Source organism: Macaca nemestrina, chromosome 7 (assembly GCF_043159975.1).
Source record: "Macaca nemestrina isolate mMacNem1 chromosome 7, mMacNem.hap1, whole genome shotgun sequence".
Lineage (NCBI taxonomy): Eukaryota > Metazoa > Chordata > Mammalia > Primates > Cercopithecidae > Macaca > Macaca nemestrina.
The window spans coordinates 153,227,561-153,246,794 of NC_092131.1; the positions used below are offsets into that span (position 1 = coordinate 153,227,561).

Genomic DNA, 19,234 nt, shown 5'->3' on the forward strand with positions numbered 1-19,234 from the left:
CGGAAGTGCTGAAAGCCAGAAAGGACAGAATAGGGAAATGTTTAATCCTGGGTTTAAGATGCCAGATTCCTTGTTGGTGAGTTCTCTCTGAAAGGGCTTCATAAAGATACTCATAAATCTGTAGGAAAAGATACTTTAATGTCCTTTTGTGATTTCTAACGAGAAAAAAAATGTGTGAGATAGTAGTTCTCAAACTTTAGTATGCGAAGGCTTGTTAAAACAGAGAATGTTAGCTGGGCTTGGTGGCATGCACCTGTAGTCCCAGCTACTTGGGAGGCTGAGGTGGGAGGATCACTTGAGCTCAGGAGTTTGAGGTTGTAGTGTGTGATGATCACACACTTGTGAATAGCCACTGCACTCCAGCCTGGGCAACACAGTGAGCCCTTGTCTCTGAAACAAACAAACAAACAAACACACACATAATATTGGACCCCAGCCCCAGAGTTTTTGATTCAATAATTTGCCTGTCTAATGAGTTCCAGGCGATGCTAATGCTGCTGGTCTGGGGATTGCATCTGGACCACAGATTACATGGACGCTCCTTATTTGTGAGCAGGTGGTTCCCCAGAAAATCCCCCAAAGCATCTGCAAGTTTTAATTGTTGTTTTGTTTTTGCTTTTAAGAAAGGAAAATGGGAATATCAGGGAATGTGAGAGCAGTGAGTTTCAACTACGCTACATCCTAAATAGCTAGAAAAAAATAATGATATAATTCCTTTCGGAAAGAGTGAGTTAGATGGGAGGCACCCAAAACTCATCAAAAACTAATCTTGCTGGGCGCGGTGGCTCAAATTTCAGTGTCCATAAATCCTGTAATCCCAGCACTTTGGGAGGCCGAGGCGGGCGGATCACGAGGTCAGGAGATCGAGACCATCCTGGCTAACTCGGTGAAACCCCCATCTCTACTAAAAATACAAAAAATTGGCCAGGCGTGGTGGCAGGAGCATGTAGTCCCAGCTACTCGGGAGGCTGAGGCAGGAGAATGGTGTAAACCCAGGAGGCGGAGCTTGCAGTGAGCCAAGATTGCGCCACTGCATTCTTGCCTGGGTGACAGCGAGACTCCGTCTCAAAAAAAAAAAAAAAAAAAAAAAAAACACTAAACTAATCTCATCCAGAGACAGTCTTTTCATTGATAAAAGGGGAGCTTTGTGCCAAAGTAAATGCAGGACAATTGGTGCATCTCTCTACCTGCCAGGCAGATTTGTTCCATTTCCTGCTGGTATTCTCAGTAGGGAAGCTGAGAAATGCCTAATAGAGTAAGTGCACAGCTCTGGTCCCTTTAATTATATGTGATTGAGTTGTAGTTTTTGAGAGCTGCACTTACTTTAGGAAATGTGAACTGTAGTGTATGTTTGCACAATTAAAAAGTGGGTGTTTTTGATCCAGATCATGTGTCTCTTATGAGAAATTCTCTGAAAATGATTTTTTTCACTGTTGTCTGTGACAAAATAGATTCTTGAAAGACATCATCTAGTTAAGTGTATGCAAGTGTAAGGGGGCCTAACTTACACTTGCAGCTTGTTAGCAGGTCTCAGGCTGGATATTGAAACAGGTTCTGAGATGGAGAGTTGAATGCAAAAGACTTACTGGGAGGGCTCTTGAAATCAACCGTCAAGGGAATGAGGGAAGCAGGGCCTGGCAGAGGGAGAGGCTGAAAACCAGTGAAGTCACAGCAGGCTCCGTGGGCAGTTCTGGAGCTAGGATGGCCCTTCAGAGTTGTTCCATATTGAGGGACGGGGACCAGGCCCTGGAACCCCATATTGGCCAATCAGGTTGTTGGATGCCTGTTGCCACTGGGGAGGGGACATAACATGGGCAAGGCAACTTCCCCTAGAGAGCACAATTTCTGCAGAAGGAACTCAGCTCTGATCCATGAGAAGTGAGCACTCCAGCAACTGGGGAATGAATACCTCTGTCCTGAAGGGGGATTTGATTTCTACAGGGAGACAAGGGTTACACTTTGTTTTGATGACATAGAGCTACCTAACATTCATATATTGAATACATTGTTTATTTCCAAGGCAGCCTACTAGGTTCCATGCAATATCCGAAGAAAGCCAGACATGCATTCTGCCTTTATAGAAACGTATACTAACCATTACTATACACATGATAGACATAATTTGACCTGCTATATAACATATTAGCTATAGCATTCCAGTTATAACATAGAGCATACTTTGTTGGGTACTAGGTGTTGTACAAATTAGATTAGACCCAGTTCTTTTTTTTTTTTTTTTTTTTTTTGAGACATGGTCTCACTTCCTTGCTCAGGCTGGAGTGCAGTGACATAATCTCAGTTAATTGCAGCCTTGACCTCCCGGGCTCAAGCAATCCTCCCACTTCAGCCTCCCCAAGTAGCTGGGACTACAGGTGCAAGCAAACACAGCTGGCTAACTTGTATTTTTTGTAGAGATAGGGTTTTGCCATGTTGCACAGGCTGCTCTCGAACTCCTGAGCTCAGGCGATCCACCTGCCAAAGTGCTGGGATTACAGGCATGAGCCACTGCACCCGGCCTAGACCCAGTTCTTAAAGTAGATAGCCATTATAAGGATAAAGCAATAATAATGGCTAGCATTTACTGAGGTATTGTCCAAAGCACTATTATTATTCTTACCTTTTATATTTAAGGAATTGAGACATAGAGAGCTTTAAAAACTTGTTCAAGGTGACAGAGATTGTAAGAGACAGCTAGAGTTTGAACTCTGGCTATCTAACTGCAGAGTCTACTTAACTAACTTTTCCTCACTCTCTATTATTGTAAGAAAGTAGAGTTATAGATAAATTAAAGCCATCAAATTTTAACAGTTACTATAATTTTGCACTTTTGTTTATTTCTGTATCGCCTGCCCAAACACTTTGCACTGTTTCATTTACATAGTATCACTTAATGAAGGTTAGATGATAATTAAAAGGAAAAAATAATTTGTTTCCGTCTGCCTCTACTGAGTGCTGTTGGAAGAAAAGAATGGAAAAACAATAATTTACAGTGTAAATGGAGTTCCATAATTCTTATATTGACATAGGGAAAGACCCCTTGTCTTATAATACCCAACTTCTTGTAGCAAGAAACCGAACAAGACAAAGTTCAAAATATGTATAAACAATCCTTGCAAAAGATTGCACTCTAATGAGCTTTGCACCATGCACTAGGTAATAGCTGACCACGACCCCAAATCTTCTCACATTGGTTTCTGGTTTGCTTTAGAGCAAGAATCAGAGAACAAGAGCCTGCAGGCCAAATCCAATCCGCTACCTGATTTTGATTTTGCCACCTTGTCAGCCAAGAATGGCTTTGACATTTTTTAAATGGTTGGAAAAAACACCCCGAAAGAATATTCTGTGACACATGAAAATCATATGGAATTCAAATTTCAGTGTCCATAAGTGTTACTGGCACACAAGCACACCCATTTGTTTATGTATTGCCTATGGCTATTTTTCTAGCTACAACAGCAGAATTGAGGAGCTGTAACAGAAACTGTGTAACCTGCACAGCCTAAAATATTTCCTATCTGGCCCTTTTCAGAAAAAGTTTGCCAACTGCTGCTAGAGTGATTCTCAGCCTTAGCCTTGTTGGAAGCATTTGGAAGAGATCTTAAAACTTCTGATCCCCAAGCCCTGTCCTGCACCAATTAAGTCAGAATCTCTGGAGCTGAGACCCAGTCTTCAGTACTTCGTAACATTCTTGGTGGTATAGTCCAATGTGCAGCCAAGGCTGAGAACCACTGCCTAGAGTGTTGAATGCATTTGAGGGGCAAATGGATTAGACCTTGCTGCCTCCAGGATGTCCTTGCTGCCTCCAGATAGGAGAGATAATGCCGACACTCTCTCACTGCTTGTATGTGCAAGGGGTGATGTAAGCAAAGATGTTGGGGGCCTCCATGTGGCCTCTGGTAAAAGCCCTTCTTCTTTTTTTTTTTTTTTTTTTTGAGACAGAATCTCACTCTGTTGCCCAGGCAGGAGTTCAGTGGCACCATCTCAGCTTACTGCAACCTCCGCCTCCCAGGTTCAAGCGATTCTCCTGCCTCAGCCTCCCGAGTAGTTACGACTACAGGCGCCCACCACCACTCCTGGTTACTTTTGTATTTTTAGTAGAGATGGGGTTTCACCATATTGGCCAGGCTGCTCTTGAACTCCTGACCTTAGGTCATCTGCCCACCTTGGCCTTCCAAAGTGCTAGGATTACAGACGTGAGCCACCACACCCAGCCATAAAGCCCTTCTTCTTGAGGAGATGAGGATTGGGGAGGCAGAGAAGAGAAGAGAGGATTATACCAAATATGTATGCCAGAATATAGAGTGACCACATTGAAAACAAAATTCCCCAGAATGGAATATCATCAAACATACAGGCAGTGTAACCTTCCCTATTCTGACCTCTAGGAATAGGTGACCTAATTCCTTAACACCCTCTAACGCAACCATCTGGTCTAAGCTATAGAGCACAGCACCAGTTACTCTGTGCAGTGAGTCTGAGGAGAAGGTGTAATCAGCTGTGTGGTTCATGAACTCTGTATCGGAATCACTTGGAAGGTTTGTGAAACTGTAGATTCCTAGGCCTCACCCCAGAATCAAAACCTCTAGGAATGGTCCTAGAAATCTGTATTTTAACCAGTACCCAGGTGATTCTTAAGAACTTTACAGTTTGATCACCACTTACCTAATGGTGTACTCTCTGTGGATGTGCAGGCTGAAGTTGTCCTTGACAAATAATTTGTCAAGGTGGATTAACTGGCTAGGCCAGTTGTTCCTTCCTTCCAGAGGTGCACACACATTAAAAAAAATGGAATTCCCAATAAGATTTACAACATATATGCCAAATAGCCTTTAAAAGAACCAAAGTTATTTAAAAAAAAAAAAAAGTGGTAGAAATAATATATTCATTACACCAATTGCTGTCTTGCTCAATGGTATAGACACCTGTATGACAAACTGTTTTACTATTTATTTATTTATTTAGATGGAGTGTTGCTCTGTCACCCAAGCTAGAGCGCAATGGCACAATCTCAGCTCACTGCAACCTCTGCCTCCCGGTTCAAGCAATTCTCCTGCCTCAGCCTCCCTAGTAGCTGGGATTACAGGCATGCACCACCATGCCTGGCTAATTTTTGTATTTTTACTAGAGACGGGGTTTCACGATGTTGGCCAGGCTGGTCTTGAACTCTTGACCTCAAGTGATCCGCCTACCTTGGCCTCCCAAAGTGCAAAGATTACAGGTGTGAGCCACCACACCTGGCCAAACTGTTTTAAATGTCTTTAAAATTCCAATTACTCTCTGAAGAATTTTTGGAAGTAGATATACATTGTTTAGAGTGAGCTTGAGTGAATAAAGTGGGTGACTAAGTAAGATCTGTTTTTGTTTTTGTTTTGTTTGTTTGTTTTTAATGAGTTTTTGGCTCGTAAGTGACCACACTATGCATCAGTGCACTCTTTAACTCCAAAAGACACACCTTCATAATATTTTGAATATTTTGTCAAAAACACAGTTGTTTTAAAGAAGCCCAGTTTATCCTAAAGGAGAGCAATCTTTTGAATTTACAAATTCCCATGTATTTTATATGAAACCAACTCTATTTCTTATTGTCATTTCCTTAAGCCTATAAGCTATCAGCTTGTGGACATAGGTGTTTGAATTTTGAGATACATGACTGTATTACAGGAAATCACTTTGGGGACAGTAGAAAACCAGCACTTAATGTCCGTTAACTAGTGAGCTTTATAGGGGAGATGTGATACTCTAGACAAGAGGGTATTTCACCTCATTCCGGTGTGATTAATGGGTTCATATTTGCATCAGAGCCAAAGGGCAGAATCATGAAGTAGACAGACAAACCCATTTCCTATGGTTACTGAGCTGGGTTGGCTAGCAATTGTATTTTAGAATCAGACTTTAAATACAATTCAGGTGAACAGAGTGGTACACTAAGTCAGTGTGGGGATAAATGCTGTGGGCAGTACTCAAAGGTTTTATTTGACCATCCTGGGACTCCCGGTGCCTGTTTCTAAAGTGAAAGGATGTATTTTATGAGCTGAGTTCACCCTCCTGGAGTGCACGGGTGATGCCCCTTGATAATAGCACAAAGCAAATTTGAGCCTTTCCATTTTCAACTGGTCTATGGGCATTGACTGCATTCATTGTGTGCTTATCACCGCAGAGGCAGGCTCCTGTTCTAAAGTGTCCGGTCTGAGGGCTTTCACAAATTCTTGGATGTCTTTAATTTCACTAAGCTGGACAAAATTGAACACATAGATCACTGAGCCTTGCTGTCCTGGAGGCAAAGATTTAAAAAAAGATGGTACTGGTTTCCCTAGAACAATCAGAACAGCATAATACCACATGGATGTGCAGTCTGAATTACTCTAAGTCTCTTCATTCATAACAAGAAGGCAATCTGAGACATTTAGGGCGCAACATGTCCCTTAGACTTTGGTAACTGATTTCTTGAAGGACTTACGTTGGAGATGCAAAGTAAAAGAAAGTCCTTTGGGAAATGGCAGATGAATTTGTTTTAGCTGAGTATCATTGACTTTTTATTTTGGAAAGGCTCTTGCTGTGATTAAAATTTTATTCTCATTCCTATTTGCAGGGACAAAACTGGAAATACTCCTTCACTGCATATCTGACTATAGATGTGTGTGTGTGTGTGTGTGTATGTGTCAAAAGGTGGGGGATGTGGGGATCATTGCCTTTAATCATTCCAGCTGGGCCCCTTTGCCTGGTTTCATGTTGCACATTTTCTGGCTTTCCTATTGACTGAAGAACTGCATCTTGACACTCACCAGAAGAAATCTGCCCCACAGCCTCTCCTGCCGTTAAATGCTCTCCTTTGTCTTGGATCGTGATATTGCCTTCCAAAATTAAAAAAAATTTAAAAAGTGTGTGTGTGTGCACGTGTGTGTGTGTGTGTGTGTGTGTGCGTGCGTTAGGCGACATTGCTTCCAGAGGAGCTTAATCGTTTGAGGGTTAAAGACACAGAAGAATTATAACTTCAGTGTCGTACTGGCCAGGAGTTGGTGAAGAAAGGTGGCTTTGTTTGGATGATTAGTTTGGACTCTGTTAAGACAGACAAAATATCTTTTTTTTGGTCTTATGGCGTAGGCAGGGTTTTATATGCTTAAAAGCAAATCTTCAACGGCATTCTCATTCTCTTACATCAGCCCACTTCTCCCCTTCTCTCTCATGTGGCGAAACAATAAACAAAGTGGCCACTGTTGGTGCACTGGGGCATTTCTCTTTCTTTCTAATACAGGCTCCCAAGATGGAAATCTTTAGCCATTGAAAGCCCAAAAATTCTGCTCCTCTAAAAGCAGACACTTACTGAATGTTTGCTAGCTGGAGAAAGTCTCACCGCCACTCAGCTCCAAAAAGGTTCTGCAGAAATTTTGGGGCTGTAAGAATGGCGGGGCCCCCTCGGTCCCAGGAGAAATCGCGCTCAGCTCTGTTGTCTTTTTCTTTTTCCTCAGCATTTGTAAAGTTGGCCCAAGGGTGTGGCTGAGACTCCAGAAAAGCACTGAAAGTACTATTTGTTCTTGAAAATGTTACAGTTAATGTCTTGGTCCCAGTAGTAGGGGAAGAAAAGATCTTTGTGAACAAAAGCAACAGAATGCAGGCATCTATCTGCCTTTCCTCGCTGGGATTTCAGATTTGTTAACGCTGCTATCAGCAAGGCAAGTGGAATTTGAGAGGTTAATTTAAAGCAGTAATTCTTAACCTGGGATCTGTGATTTCTAAGAGGTCCACAGAATGTTCTGGGGAGCTTTGGGGTGAGGAGTGGACCTTCTTAAACGGAATAGAAAAGTTTGTACAGGCCGGGCGCGGTGGCTCATGTCTGTAATCCCAGCACTTTGAAAGGCCAGGCGGCCAGATCGCCTGAGGTCGGGAGTTTGAGACCAGCCTGGCCAACGTGGTGAAACCCCATCTCCACTAAAAATACAAAAATTAGCGGGGTGTGGTGGCGGGTGCCTGTAATTCCAGCTACTTGGGAGGCTGAAGCAGGAGAATTGCTTGAACCCTGGAGGCGGAGGTTGCAGTGAGCCCAGATCGCACCATTGCATTCCAGCCTGGGCAACCAGAGCAAGATCTGTCCCAAAAAAACAAAAATAAAAAAAAAAAAGAAAAGAAAAGTTTGTACAAATAGGCCTTTTATTGGAGAGAGGCATGGCTCATCTTAGAGTCTCCAATTCAAAAAATTAATAAGTACTATTTTTTTGAGACAGGGTCTTGCTCTGTCACCCAGACTGGAGTGCAGTGATATAATCCTAGCTCACTGCAGCCTTGAACTCCTAGGCTCAAGCAATCCTCCTGCACTGGGCTCCTGGGTAGCTGTGGCCACAGGTGTGCACTGCTACGCCTGGCAATTTAAAATATATATATATTTTTGTGGAGACAAGGTCTCACTATGTTTGTCTCAAAGTCCTGGCCTTGAGGGATCCTCTTGCCTTGGCCTCCCTGCGTGGTGGGACTACAGGCATGAGCCACTGTGCCTGGCTGATAATTACTTTTTAAAGCAAGTTCATAAACCCAAATTTTCCCCTTTTTTTCTTTTGAGCAGAGTTTTGCACATCAAGAGATTTTGGGGGCTCTGTAAAGCCTCACACGCCTCAAATATGCAGTCCTGAGTGAGCGTGTGAGTGCGTACTCATGTATGTTGCCCATGTGGGCAGAGCCTGGCTCCAGATGCTCGTTTCTTCCAGGAGGTGGCAGCCAGCGCATAGACAGCAGAGGGCTGGGGAAGGGCAGGGGCATCCGAGTAAGTCTTTTCTAAGAAGAGTCAGCCCCTACCACTTTGTCCTTTTGCCTGGGTAGTTTACCCCAGCCACGCTGGTGTTAGCGATTGGCCAAAGAGCCTCCCCTCACTGTGTTAGGGGAGTGAGCAAGGGAAGGACAGTCAATATACTACTTCCCCTAGCCTCTAGAGCCTACGACTCCCTCCTTTTCATCCATCTGGCAATGTGGTTCCTTCCCAGTGCTTGTGGGTTTTGAAGTCAGAAGTGGATTTGCATTCTGTCTCTCCCACTGTCAATTGCCTTATTTGTACACAGTTATTTAAATTCTTTGAACTTTAGTATCCTCATTGGTAAAATGAGGGTGAAGTCCGTACCTTGGAATGATACTGTTATGACTCAATGAAATGATGTACATAAGGTGTTCACTTCTGAGCCTGACCATAGAGAGTGCTTAGTAAATAGGGGCTGGCCAGGAGCTATGGCTCACACCTCTAATCCCAGAACCTTGGTAGGCTGAGGTGGGAGTCTCACTTGAGCCCAGGAGTTCAAGACCAACCCAGGCAACATAGGGAGACACTGTCTCTACACGAAATAAAAAAGGAAAAGAAAAAATTAGCCAATTATGGTGGTGCTTGCCAGTTGTAGTGGTCCCAGCTACATGGGAGGTAGAGGTGGGAGGATTGCTTGAGCCCAAGGAGGTTGAGGCTGCAGTGAGCTATGATCACACCACTGCACTCCAACCTGGGCAACAGAGTGAGACCCCATCTCTACAAAAACAAAAAATTAAATAAATATAAATGGGGGCTGTTCTTTCACTGAAGCTTGGGCTCGCTGCTACTCCAAGGTGTACCATTCTAAAAGGCTTTACTAAATGCACTCAAGATTTTTTATCTTTTTGAAACTTTTGGGAATAGAAACAGGTAGCTCTATTAAAAAAAACTGAAAAAGGAAATATGGATTTAGTGGCTACAAAGATGGAGGGGTTAAAAGCTAAGTTGGAATGGGAGCAGAGAGAGAAATAAAGAACACCTGTTAGTATCCATAACATGAACATTGTCCGATCTCTCTATGGGTGTCACCTCTCCATTGGGACATTTTTGATGTGCCTTCACATCTCAACACCTTTGCCTCACACTAGCAAAACTCCTGCTGAAGGAATTTACTATGCATTATTTTCAATATTTTAAAGGATTACTTATCCAATCAAGTGCACAATGAAAGTAAAACATAACATTGTTTACCTTGTTTATATCTAAACACCAGTAGAATCAGAAATGAAATAGTAAACCACACACACAAAAAACACTAAAACCAAGCCATAGTTCATAAGCTTTTTCTACATTACTATTTACACAGGATTAATTTGATATAGCTGCTACTAATGTGTACATACTGTTACAAGTTCTACGTTTTCACACTAATTTCTATAGACTTCTTCATATTTCTATAGTCCAAGTGGCAATATCCATTTTGATATGTTTTATCTCTATATCGCAAGACTTTGGGTTGGTTTCTTATGTGAAGTGTTTTTTTACTTATATACTCAATGCTATCCCAATACAGGCTTCTCCCCACCTTGTCAAAGGCTGTAATAAATTATTTAAACGAATTGTTTTTAGAGACAGGGTCTCGCTCTGTCACCCAGGCGGGAGTGCAGTGGCACTGCAGCCTTGAACTCCTGGGCTCAAGCAAGCCTCCCAAGTAGCTGGGACTACAAGTGTGTGCCACCACGCTCCGCCCATGCTCTGAGAAATTTTGACATTTGTCAACTTTTACCAAATTACTCTCTAGAAAGATTGTATTAATACTAACCGAGGCCCCTGGCAATTGATAAATATGCCTAAAGCAGAATATTTCCCATCTTTTCCAACACTGGGTTTTGTATTATTTTTCCCTAATTTAATGAGTGAAGTATCTTGTTGTTTTAATTTTCAATTTTAAAATTATAATGAATGTGAATATTTTCCCATCTTAAAAAACCGAATGATTTCTCTCTCCTTTTGTGTGAATTATTGGATCCACGGGTCAAGAAACTGTAGCCCATGGGCCAGATCTGGCCAGCCACCAGTTTCTATAAAGTTTTGTTGGAACACAGCCATGCTCACTTGTCTACATATTGTCTAAGGCTGCTTTTTGCACTACAATAGCAGAGTTGAGTACTTGCAAAAGAGCAAAGTCTGAAATATTTACTGTCCGGCACTTCACAGAAACAGTATTTAGACTCTTATCTCTTAGTTCATATTCACTATTGTTCTACCATATGTTATGCTCCAGCAATATGAAAGTACCTGTAATTCCCCTCATATCATGATACTTTGTGTTTTGGTGTCTTCACCTATGTTCTTCTGTCTGTCGAGAAATTCTAATCCCCTCCCTTCCAGGAAGGGTCATCCTTTTAAAACCTCCTTGAGAGGTATTCATGCTGTAAAGTATTCCCTTCAACTTAAATTCACTGCATTACTTTTTGTTAGAAGACATTGATACTTGGTGTGAGAATCAAAAAAACAAATGTGTGGGAAAACAGTTTATGAAATTACGAGTTGCTATATAAAAGTAACAACTTCTAATAAAAAGTTACTATAGTTGGCATATAATTATTGTTATATTATTATTGTTGTTGTTATTATATTTGGCAACATCAATATTCACCTTTGTTTTTACTTTAAGTTCACATCATTTATAGTCAACTTATTTATTTATTTATTTATTTATTTATTTATTTATTTTTTGAGACCAGAGTTTCATTCTTTTTGCCCAGGCTGGAGTGCAATGGCGCGATCTCGGCTTGCTGCAACCTCCACCTCTCGGATTCAAGTGATTCTCCTGCCTCAACCTCCCAAGTAGCTGGGATTACAGGTGCCTGCCACCACGCCTGGCTAATTTTTTGTATTTTTAGACCAAAATATCCAAATCACTCTCATGGAGTAAAGGATCTGCCCTATCTTATAATACCTCTTTATTAAATACTGTCAATATAGTGGGGTGCCTGGACTAGCTATTTTGGCAGTATCAGTGCCAGTTTGGATTAATTATGAGTCTTATCAATTATTGAGTAATCATTAAGATGACTCAAAACATCAATCAACCAACCAAGCCAGAGAGCCCAACTCTCTGTGTTATCCTTCTATTTGACTCCGGAGAACAAAGGATAGAATCCTAGAGAAACAATAAATATGAAATCCTGAGAATATATGCTAACCAAAGATCCATTCTATCCTTTGATTGCAGATAATTATACAAAAATCTAACAAGATAATACCTTGAAAAAGAGTTTCATTTATATAGAAAAAATGATCTGAGCTAAAACATACATTTATAAGTGCAAAATAATGCCTAGAATCTTTGGGAACTCTAATTATCTTTCAAAAGTATTTTCTAGAAGAACATTGCTCTGCACTACAACCTATCATAGCTATAGTTATAAAAATAGGTCTGCATGGCCAGGCGCAGTGGCTCACACCTGTAATCCCAGCACTTTGGGAGGCTGAGGCGGGCAGATCACGAGGTCAGGAGATCGAGACTAACCTGGCTAACATGGTGAAATCCCGTCTCTACTAAAAATACAAAAAAATTAGCCGGGCGTGGTGGTGGGCGCCTGTAGTCCCAGCTACTCGGGAGGCTGAGGCAGGAGAATGGCGTGAACCTGGAGGGTGGAGCTTGCAGTGAGCCAAGATTGTGCCACTGCACTCCAGCCTGGGCAACAGAGTGAGACTCCGTCTCAAAACAAAAACAAAACAAAACAAAACAAAAATGGGTTTGCATTCCTCTCTCTGACGTCTCCCCACTTCCTTTGGGAATCTAAACTTTAGAAAATACTATTGTGAAATATAATATATATAAAAACTATAATAGTGTTGCATGTGTATGTGTGTTGGGGTGTGCGTGTGTGTGAGAATATAGTTTATTAATTTAAACAATGATCTCTGGGGAATCCGGAAGAGATTTTCATTTGCCTTGTGAAAAGTTTAATATATGTGTTCAAAGCCACAAGGCTAAGGTTCAGATTACACAGAGTGAAAGCTTGGGCAGTTATGAATGCTCAGAGTCCCAGAGACAAAAGCTTTTAGTTTTAACTGCATTTCTGGAAAGGAGGGCGCCAGTTCCTTCACCACTTCCATTAAGGAGCAACTACTTATTTTAGCGGTGCCTTTCTCTCAGGAAGCGCAATATATAGGAAGGGCAGAAAAGTAAGCAAAGGAGGAAATTTGATATTGATTTCTTTTCTTCTGTGAAATTACATGAAAGCTCAATGGCTTGTAGCAGCAACCTAGTCAATAAAACTCCATCTGAGACCACCTTGAAGTTCAACATTCTCCCGATCCTTTTAAATTTCCTCTAGTGTCAGGTTATTTTTGTATTTAATTGTCTTTAGTTCTGAGATACTATGAAGCTTTTTATTCATAACATTACAGAGATGATTTTGCTAGAGGTAACACTGCAAAGTATTTCCAGATGACAATGCCCTGCCCCTCCTTTTTGGTTAAAAATCAACAACACAAAAACCAAAATCTGAAAATCCAAGGAAAAACAGAGATGAAAAAAGCGAACAGTGGAGCTCCTTGTTGTGAAGCGATTGTTCACTGTTAGGGTGCTGCTAGGTTTTCCTGCAGAAGGAGTAAGTACAGCATTTCCTCCTGTGGGGCTGGGAGAATATCATGTGTGTTGGACTCACTATTATGTATGTGTACTTTTTGGTCGTGATAATTTCTAACATTTCTTAAACACTTACTGTGTGGAGGTAGTATGCTAAGTCTTTATTTGTATGGTTTCTGTTCTTTAGGGAAGCAATAAGTCGCCTGTGTGAAGCTGTCCCCGGGGCAAATGGAGCCATTAAAAAGCGAAAGGTAAATGTTGCGGTGGTTTTCTTGCTTTGTGTCCCTCATGATGGCAAAGAGAGTATGAAAATCGCTGTTAGTTCATCCCACCATATGACCCAAAGTCCAGCCTGGCCTTTATTAGGTGGCATGATATCAGAGCTGCACTCAAAGCTACTCTTCTCCCTCAAATCTTTCCGAGTTGCCCGAGGCTGTCTGACGTGGCGATGCCTCCAGCTGCAGAGGGGAGAAAGCCCCTGGGCTTTATGTCAGAAATGTAGGGTGCCGGACTTGGCTCTTACTGACCAGGGAGCATGGAATCTCATCTTGCTGAGACTCTGTTCTTATTTCCTGTGGAGTGTGGAGTTAGGGAGTTGAACTAAATGACCAGTTTAGTGCCTTCCAGTTTCCACATTTTATAATGTATGTATTCTGCATTACAACATTTTAGACCTTTTAGGCTTCCTGGCCTGTTTTCTAGTATAAATATGGATAGCGGTAAAGGTGAGCTAATAACGCATGGGTAGAGTAGCTTTCCCTGTGGAAAGAAAGCAAAAGTTTTGATGTTAGACAGACTCGGATTGAAGTCCTGCCTCAGCCACCTACAAACGGTGTACTCTTGGACAAGTCACTTAACCTCTTGGATCCTTGGTTTACTCATCTGTAAAATGGGAGAAAATAGCACTTACTTTATAGGGTTATGTAAGAAATAAATGAAGTGATGTCTACATACTACCTACCACGGCGTCTGGCATCTATTACACTTTCTGTGTTAATGGTAGCTAGTATTATTGCTATTAAGCTGTGAGCCCTAGAATATTTTGTTGGTTTGAAAAGTCCAAAGGGCCGATACAAAAGCTCTTAAGATAACTATATAAATCATATAGAATTGCAGACTGTTTAAGTGTAGGGTTTTTTTTGTTTTGTTTGGCTTTTTGTTTTTTTGTTTTTTGTTTTTGAGACGGAGTCTCGCTCTGTCGCCCAGGCTGGAGTGTAGTGGCGCAATCTTGGCTCACTGCAAGCTCCGCCTCCCAGGTTCACGCCATTCTCCTGCCTCAGCCTCCTGAGTAGCTGAGACTACAGGCGCCTGCCACCAAGCCTGGCTAATTTTTCTGTATTTTTAGTAGAGACAGGGTTTCACCGTGTTAGCCAGGATGGTCTCAATCTCCTGACCTCATGATCTGCCCACCTCAGCCTCCCAAAGTGCTGGGACTATAGGCGTGAGCCACCACACCTGGCCGAGAAGGGTTTTTAAAGAGATCTTCTGGTCTAACATTTTCATTTTGCCAGCTACTAAACTGAATCTGAGACAAGAGATGGTATTTGTCTGAGTCACTAGGGTGATTAAGGTCAGAGCCAGCTGTAGAAGCCAAGTCTTCAGATTCCCAGCTTAGGGTTCTATTTCTATACCATTCTGCCCTGTTTTCGGTTATCATTCTTCATTATATTACATAGGGCTGAACCAGTGTCACCCAGAGTGACTCAGAGAACCCACATGGTATGAAACATTCTGACAAATGGCTCTTAAATTCTATTAAGGACTCCCTATGACTAGTTTCTTTCACAGAACCCATGGTTCCAGAGTAATCTCTAACCTCTTCCTGCTTCTCATAATTTCTGATTAGAATGCTTCAACTGGATGATTCCAACTAACAGGCAAGATTTTCTCATCTAAGGAGCAGGGATTCCCCATCCCAAAATAAAACAAAGCAAACCTGGCTATCATCTATCCGGAAAGTACACTTGCAGAGAAAAACAGAAAAGCAGCTGGTTTCCTCCAATAGCTAGCATGTATTGAGTACTTAATATGTGCCAGGGACTCTTTCCAGCACTTTACCCCTTTTTCTTTTCTTTTCTTTTCTCTCCACTTTATTGTGGTAAAATATCCATAACATAAACTTTACCATCTTAACCTTTTTTTTTTTTTTTTTTGAGACGGTTTCACTCTGTCACCCAGGCTGGAGTCCAGCGGCTCACTGCAACCTCCGCCTCCCAGGGGTTCAAACAATTCTCAATGCCTCAGCCTCCCGAGTAGCTGGGATTGCAATCATGTGCCACCATGCCTGGCTGATTTTTGTATTTTTAGTAGAGATGAGGTTTTGCCATGTTGGCCAGGCTGGTCTCTAACTCTCTGGCCTCAAGTGATCTACCCACCTCAGCCTCCCAAAGTGCTGGAATTATAGGCATGAGCCACCACTCCCAGCCTCATCTTAACCCTTTTTAAGTGTACAGTTCAGTGATATTAAGTACATTCATATTTTTGTGCAGCCATCACCATCATCCATCTTTAGAACTCTTTTCATCTTGCAAAACTGAAACTCTACACATTAAACCATAACTCCCCAGTCCCCTATCTCCCCAGACCCTGGCAATCACAATTCTACTTTCTGTCTGTATGATTTTGAGTACTCTAGATACTATATATGAGTGGAATCATACAGTATTGGTCCTTTTATGACTGGCTTAATTCACTTAGCATAATGTCCTCAAGGTTCATCCATGTCATAGCAGATGTCGGAATTTACTTCCTTTTTATAGCTGAATAATTTTGCGTTGTATGTATAGACCACATTTTGCTTATCCATTCTTCCGTAGATGGACACTAGGTTGCTTCCACAGTTTAGCTATTATGAATAGTGCTGCTATGAACGTGAGTTACAAAATCTTTTAGAGACCTTCCTTTCAATTATATTGGGTATATACCCAGAAGTAGAATTGCTGGATCATGTGGTTATTCTATTTTTTCATTGTTTGAGGAACTACCATACTGTTTTCTACAGCAGCTGTACCATTTTACACTCCCACCAATAATGCACAAGGGTTCTAATTTCTCCATATTCTCACCAAGCCTATTCACATTTTCAGTTTCTTTATGATTTCGTCTTGATAGGTATTCTAGCAATTTGTCCATTGTATCTAGGTTCTCCAACTTGTTGGCATACAATTGTTCACAGTAGTCTCTTATAATCCTTTTTATTTCTGTAGAATTGGTAGTAAAGTCTTCACTTTCATTTCTGATTTTAGTAATTTGAGTCTTTTCTCTTTTTTGCCTTAATTCATCTAGTTAAAGGTTTGCCAGTTTTGCCGATCTTTTGGAAGAACCAACTTTTGGTTTAATTAATTTTCTCTTTTTTTCTATTCTCTATTTTATCTCTGTTCTAATCTTTATGATTTCCTTGTTTCCGCTAGCTTTGGGTTTTGTTTTTTTCTAGTTCCTTAAGTTACAATGTTAGGTTTTTGACTTGAGATCTTTCTGCTTTTTTAATAAAAGTGTTTATATCTATGATTTTTCCTCCTAGCACTCACTGTTTTCACTGCATCCCATAAGTTTTGGAATGCTGTGGTTTTTATACTTTGTTAATCATCACAAAAAACCTAGCCACAAGTGTTATTGTTTGTCCCCATTTTACAGATGAGGAAACTGAGGCCCCAAGAGGTTAAGTAACTTGCTCAGTGACCCAGTCAGTGTGTGGAGGAGCTAGGTCAAGCCCAGGTAGTCTGGTCCAGCATCTACACACTTAATCACGATGTTATCTGCCCTTTTGCCAAGCATCTGCCCTGCAGGGAGAGAGCCAAAAAACGATGTAGGGCCAGTTGAATATAGTCAGATCTTTGTTTGATTCCTTAGGTCTGTTAGATACTGCATCATTAGCAGTTTGGAGTGCTAATGGATAAATGATTTATCTATTTATGTGATCTCCTATGAGTTTTGAAGTCTAAAAGTTAATGAATAACTGAAAGAACTGGGGATTCCTGAGAGACTATGCCATATGGAGTAAGAAGAGCTAGGCTGCTATGTCAGTACCAATAAATTGACCCAGATACAGTCAATTAATGTTTCCCTATCTTAATGCTTTTCTCTTTGTAAAATATGGATAAGCACTTCTGCCAGGTCTGCCTCCACTCTTTTGTAAAAGTTGGTCAGTATCCCATCCTTAGCCTCCCCTTTCTGTTCCTTTCTCCTCTCATTCTCATAATGACCTCTCCCAAGGCCAGGGTCTACAGTTTCTCCCCTATCTCTTTCTTGAAGAAGAAATCCTGTAGCAAAATTGCCAAAATTCATTTTGAAAGTAGTAATTATAATCACTACAGTTTGTTAGCACTTTGCCGTATACTGTGCATTTCCATATACTTTATTATTAATACTAAATTTGATTCTCCTAAGACCTCCCATGGCTAGAGGTGGAAGAATGGAAGTGATAGTATTACTCCTGTTTTGTAAACAAAGACATTGAGGGGGTTCCAGAGTTGTCTAAGGTCCCTTGACAAGTTAGGATCACACCTGGGACTTGAATTCCAGTTGCCTCACTGCCCATCCTGTGTGCTTTCCACTCCTTTCTCTTCCATGGGTCTTTTAACTGTTAGGACATTTCTAATAATGGCATGAAAGACTTTGTCTCCTATATAATAAATACATTTTGGGCATATCCCACGAGATTAAGGTTATGGTGAGAACAAAATTAAGATGACTTATACAAAAGTTCTTTACAGATAACAAAATGCTTTTCAACTATGAGATAGTGTTATAATTTAATTTGCATTTCATATATATATATATATATATATTTTTTTTATTTTTTATTTTATTTTTTTTGAGCAACAGAGTCTTGCTCTATTGCCCAGGCTGGAGTGCAGTGGCATGATCTCGGCTCACTGTGACCTCCGCCTCCCAGGTTCAAGTGATTCTCCTACCTCAGCCTCCTGAGTAGCTGGGATTACAGGCACACGCCACCACACCTGGCTTATTTTTGTGTTTTTAGTAGAGACAGGTTTCGCCATGTTGGTCAGGCTGGTCTCCAACTCCTGACTTCGTGAACTGCTCACCTCGGCCTCCCAAAGTGCTGGGATTACAGGCGTGAGCCACCGCACCGGCCTCTTTATAATACTTTTTAAACTAGCATGGAAAAGAAACTCTAGAGAAGCAAATGAACAACTTGCTGTTAATAAAATCGCTGCGGGGAACACAAAATCCCTGAATTGTGAGGCTCGCTTTGCCCAGAGCCGTGTAAGAAGCAAAGAAAGTAGACCAAGAGTCAGCTTTATGATGTGGTAATAGCTGTGAGGTTTAGGGCTCCTTCCTCACATTGTTTGCACTACATTTTAGAATGAGCTTGGAATTAAAAATAAAACTGTACATTAAATTTCAACAGTGTGGCCGGGCGCGGTGGCTCAAGCCTGTAATCCCAGCACTTTGGGAGGCCGAGACGGGCCGATCACAAGGTCAGGAGATTGAGACCATCCTGGCTGACACGGTGAAACCCCGTCTCTACTAAAAAATACGAAAAAAAAAAATAGCCGGGAGAGGCGGCAGGCGCCTGTAGTCCCAGCTACTCAGGAGGCTGAGGCAGGAGAATGGCGTAAACCCGGGAGGCGGAGTTTGCAGTGAGCTGAGATTCGGCCACTGTACTCCAGCCTTGGCGACAGAGCGAGACTCCGTCTCAAAAAAAAAAAAGAAAAAATTTCAACAGTATGTGTTTAACAGTTTGGTATGGCTCCAGAATGAATCAAATGAGAGCAAAACTAGGACAGAAACAAATTGTGTTTTCACTGATTGCCTCAAAGTATTGATTCATATGCTGAGGAATCACTGATTTCCATCAGCTGGTCCACTTTCCAGCAGAGGATTTCAGGACTTAATCCAAGCATCCATCAAAGCATTTAAATCTCTCAAATTATTTCTTAGAATTTTTA

The 19,234-nt window shown here is 41.5% G+C and overlaps 1 protein-coding gene across 1 annotated transcript in view; it reads left to right on the forward strand.

Moving 5' to 3' along the window:
• Positions 1-19,234, forward strand: part of LOC105490670 (SHC adaptor protein 4) — a 142,654-nt gene that overhangs the window by 59,908 nt on the left and 63,512 nt on the right. The window contains exon 3 of the mRNA XM_011756531.2: positions 13,510-13,573. Within this exon, the coding sequence (XP_011754833.2) occupies positions 13,510-13,573 (64 nt within the window). The remainder of the gene's footprint in view (positions 1-13,509; positions 13,574-19,234) is intronic.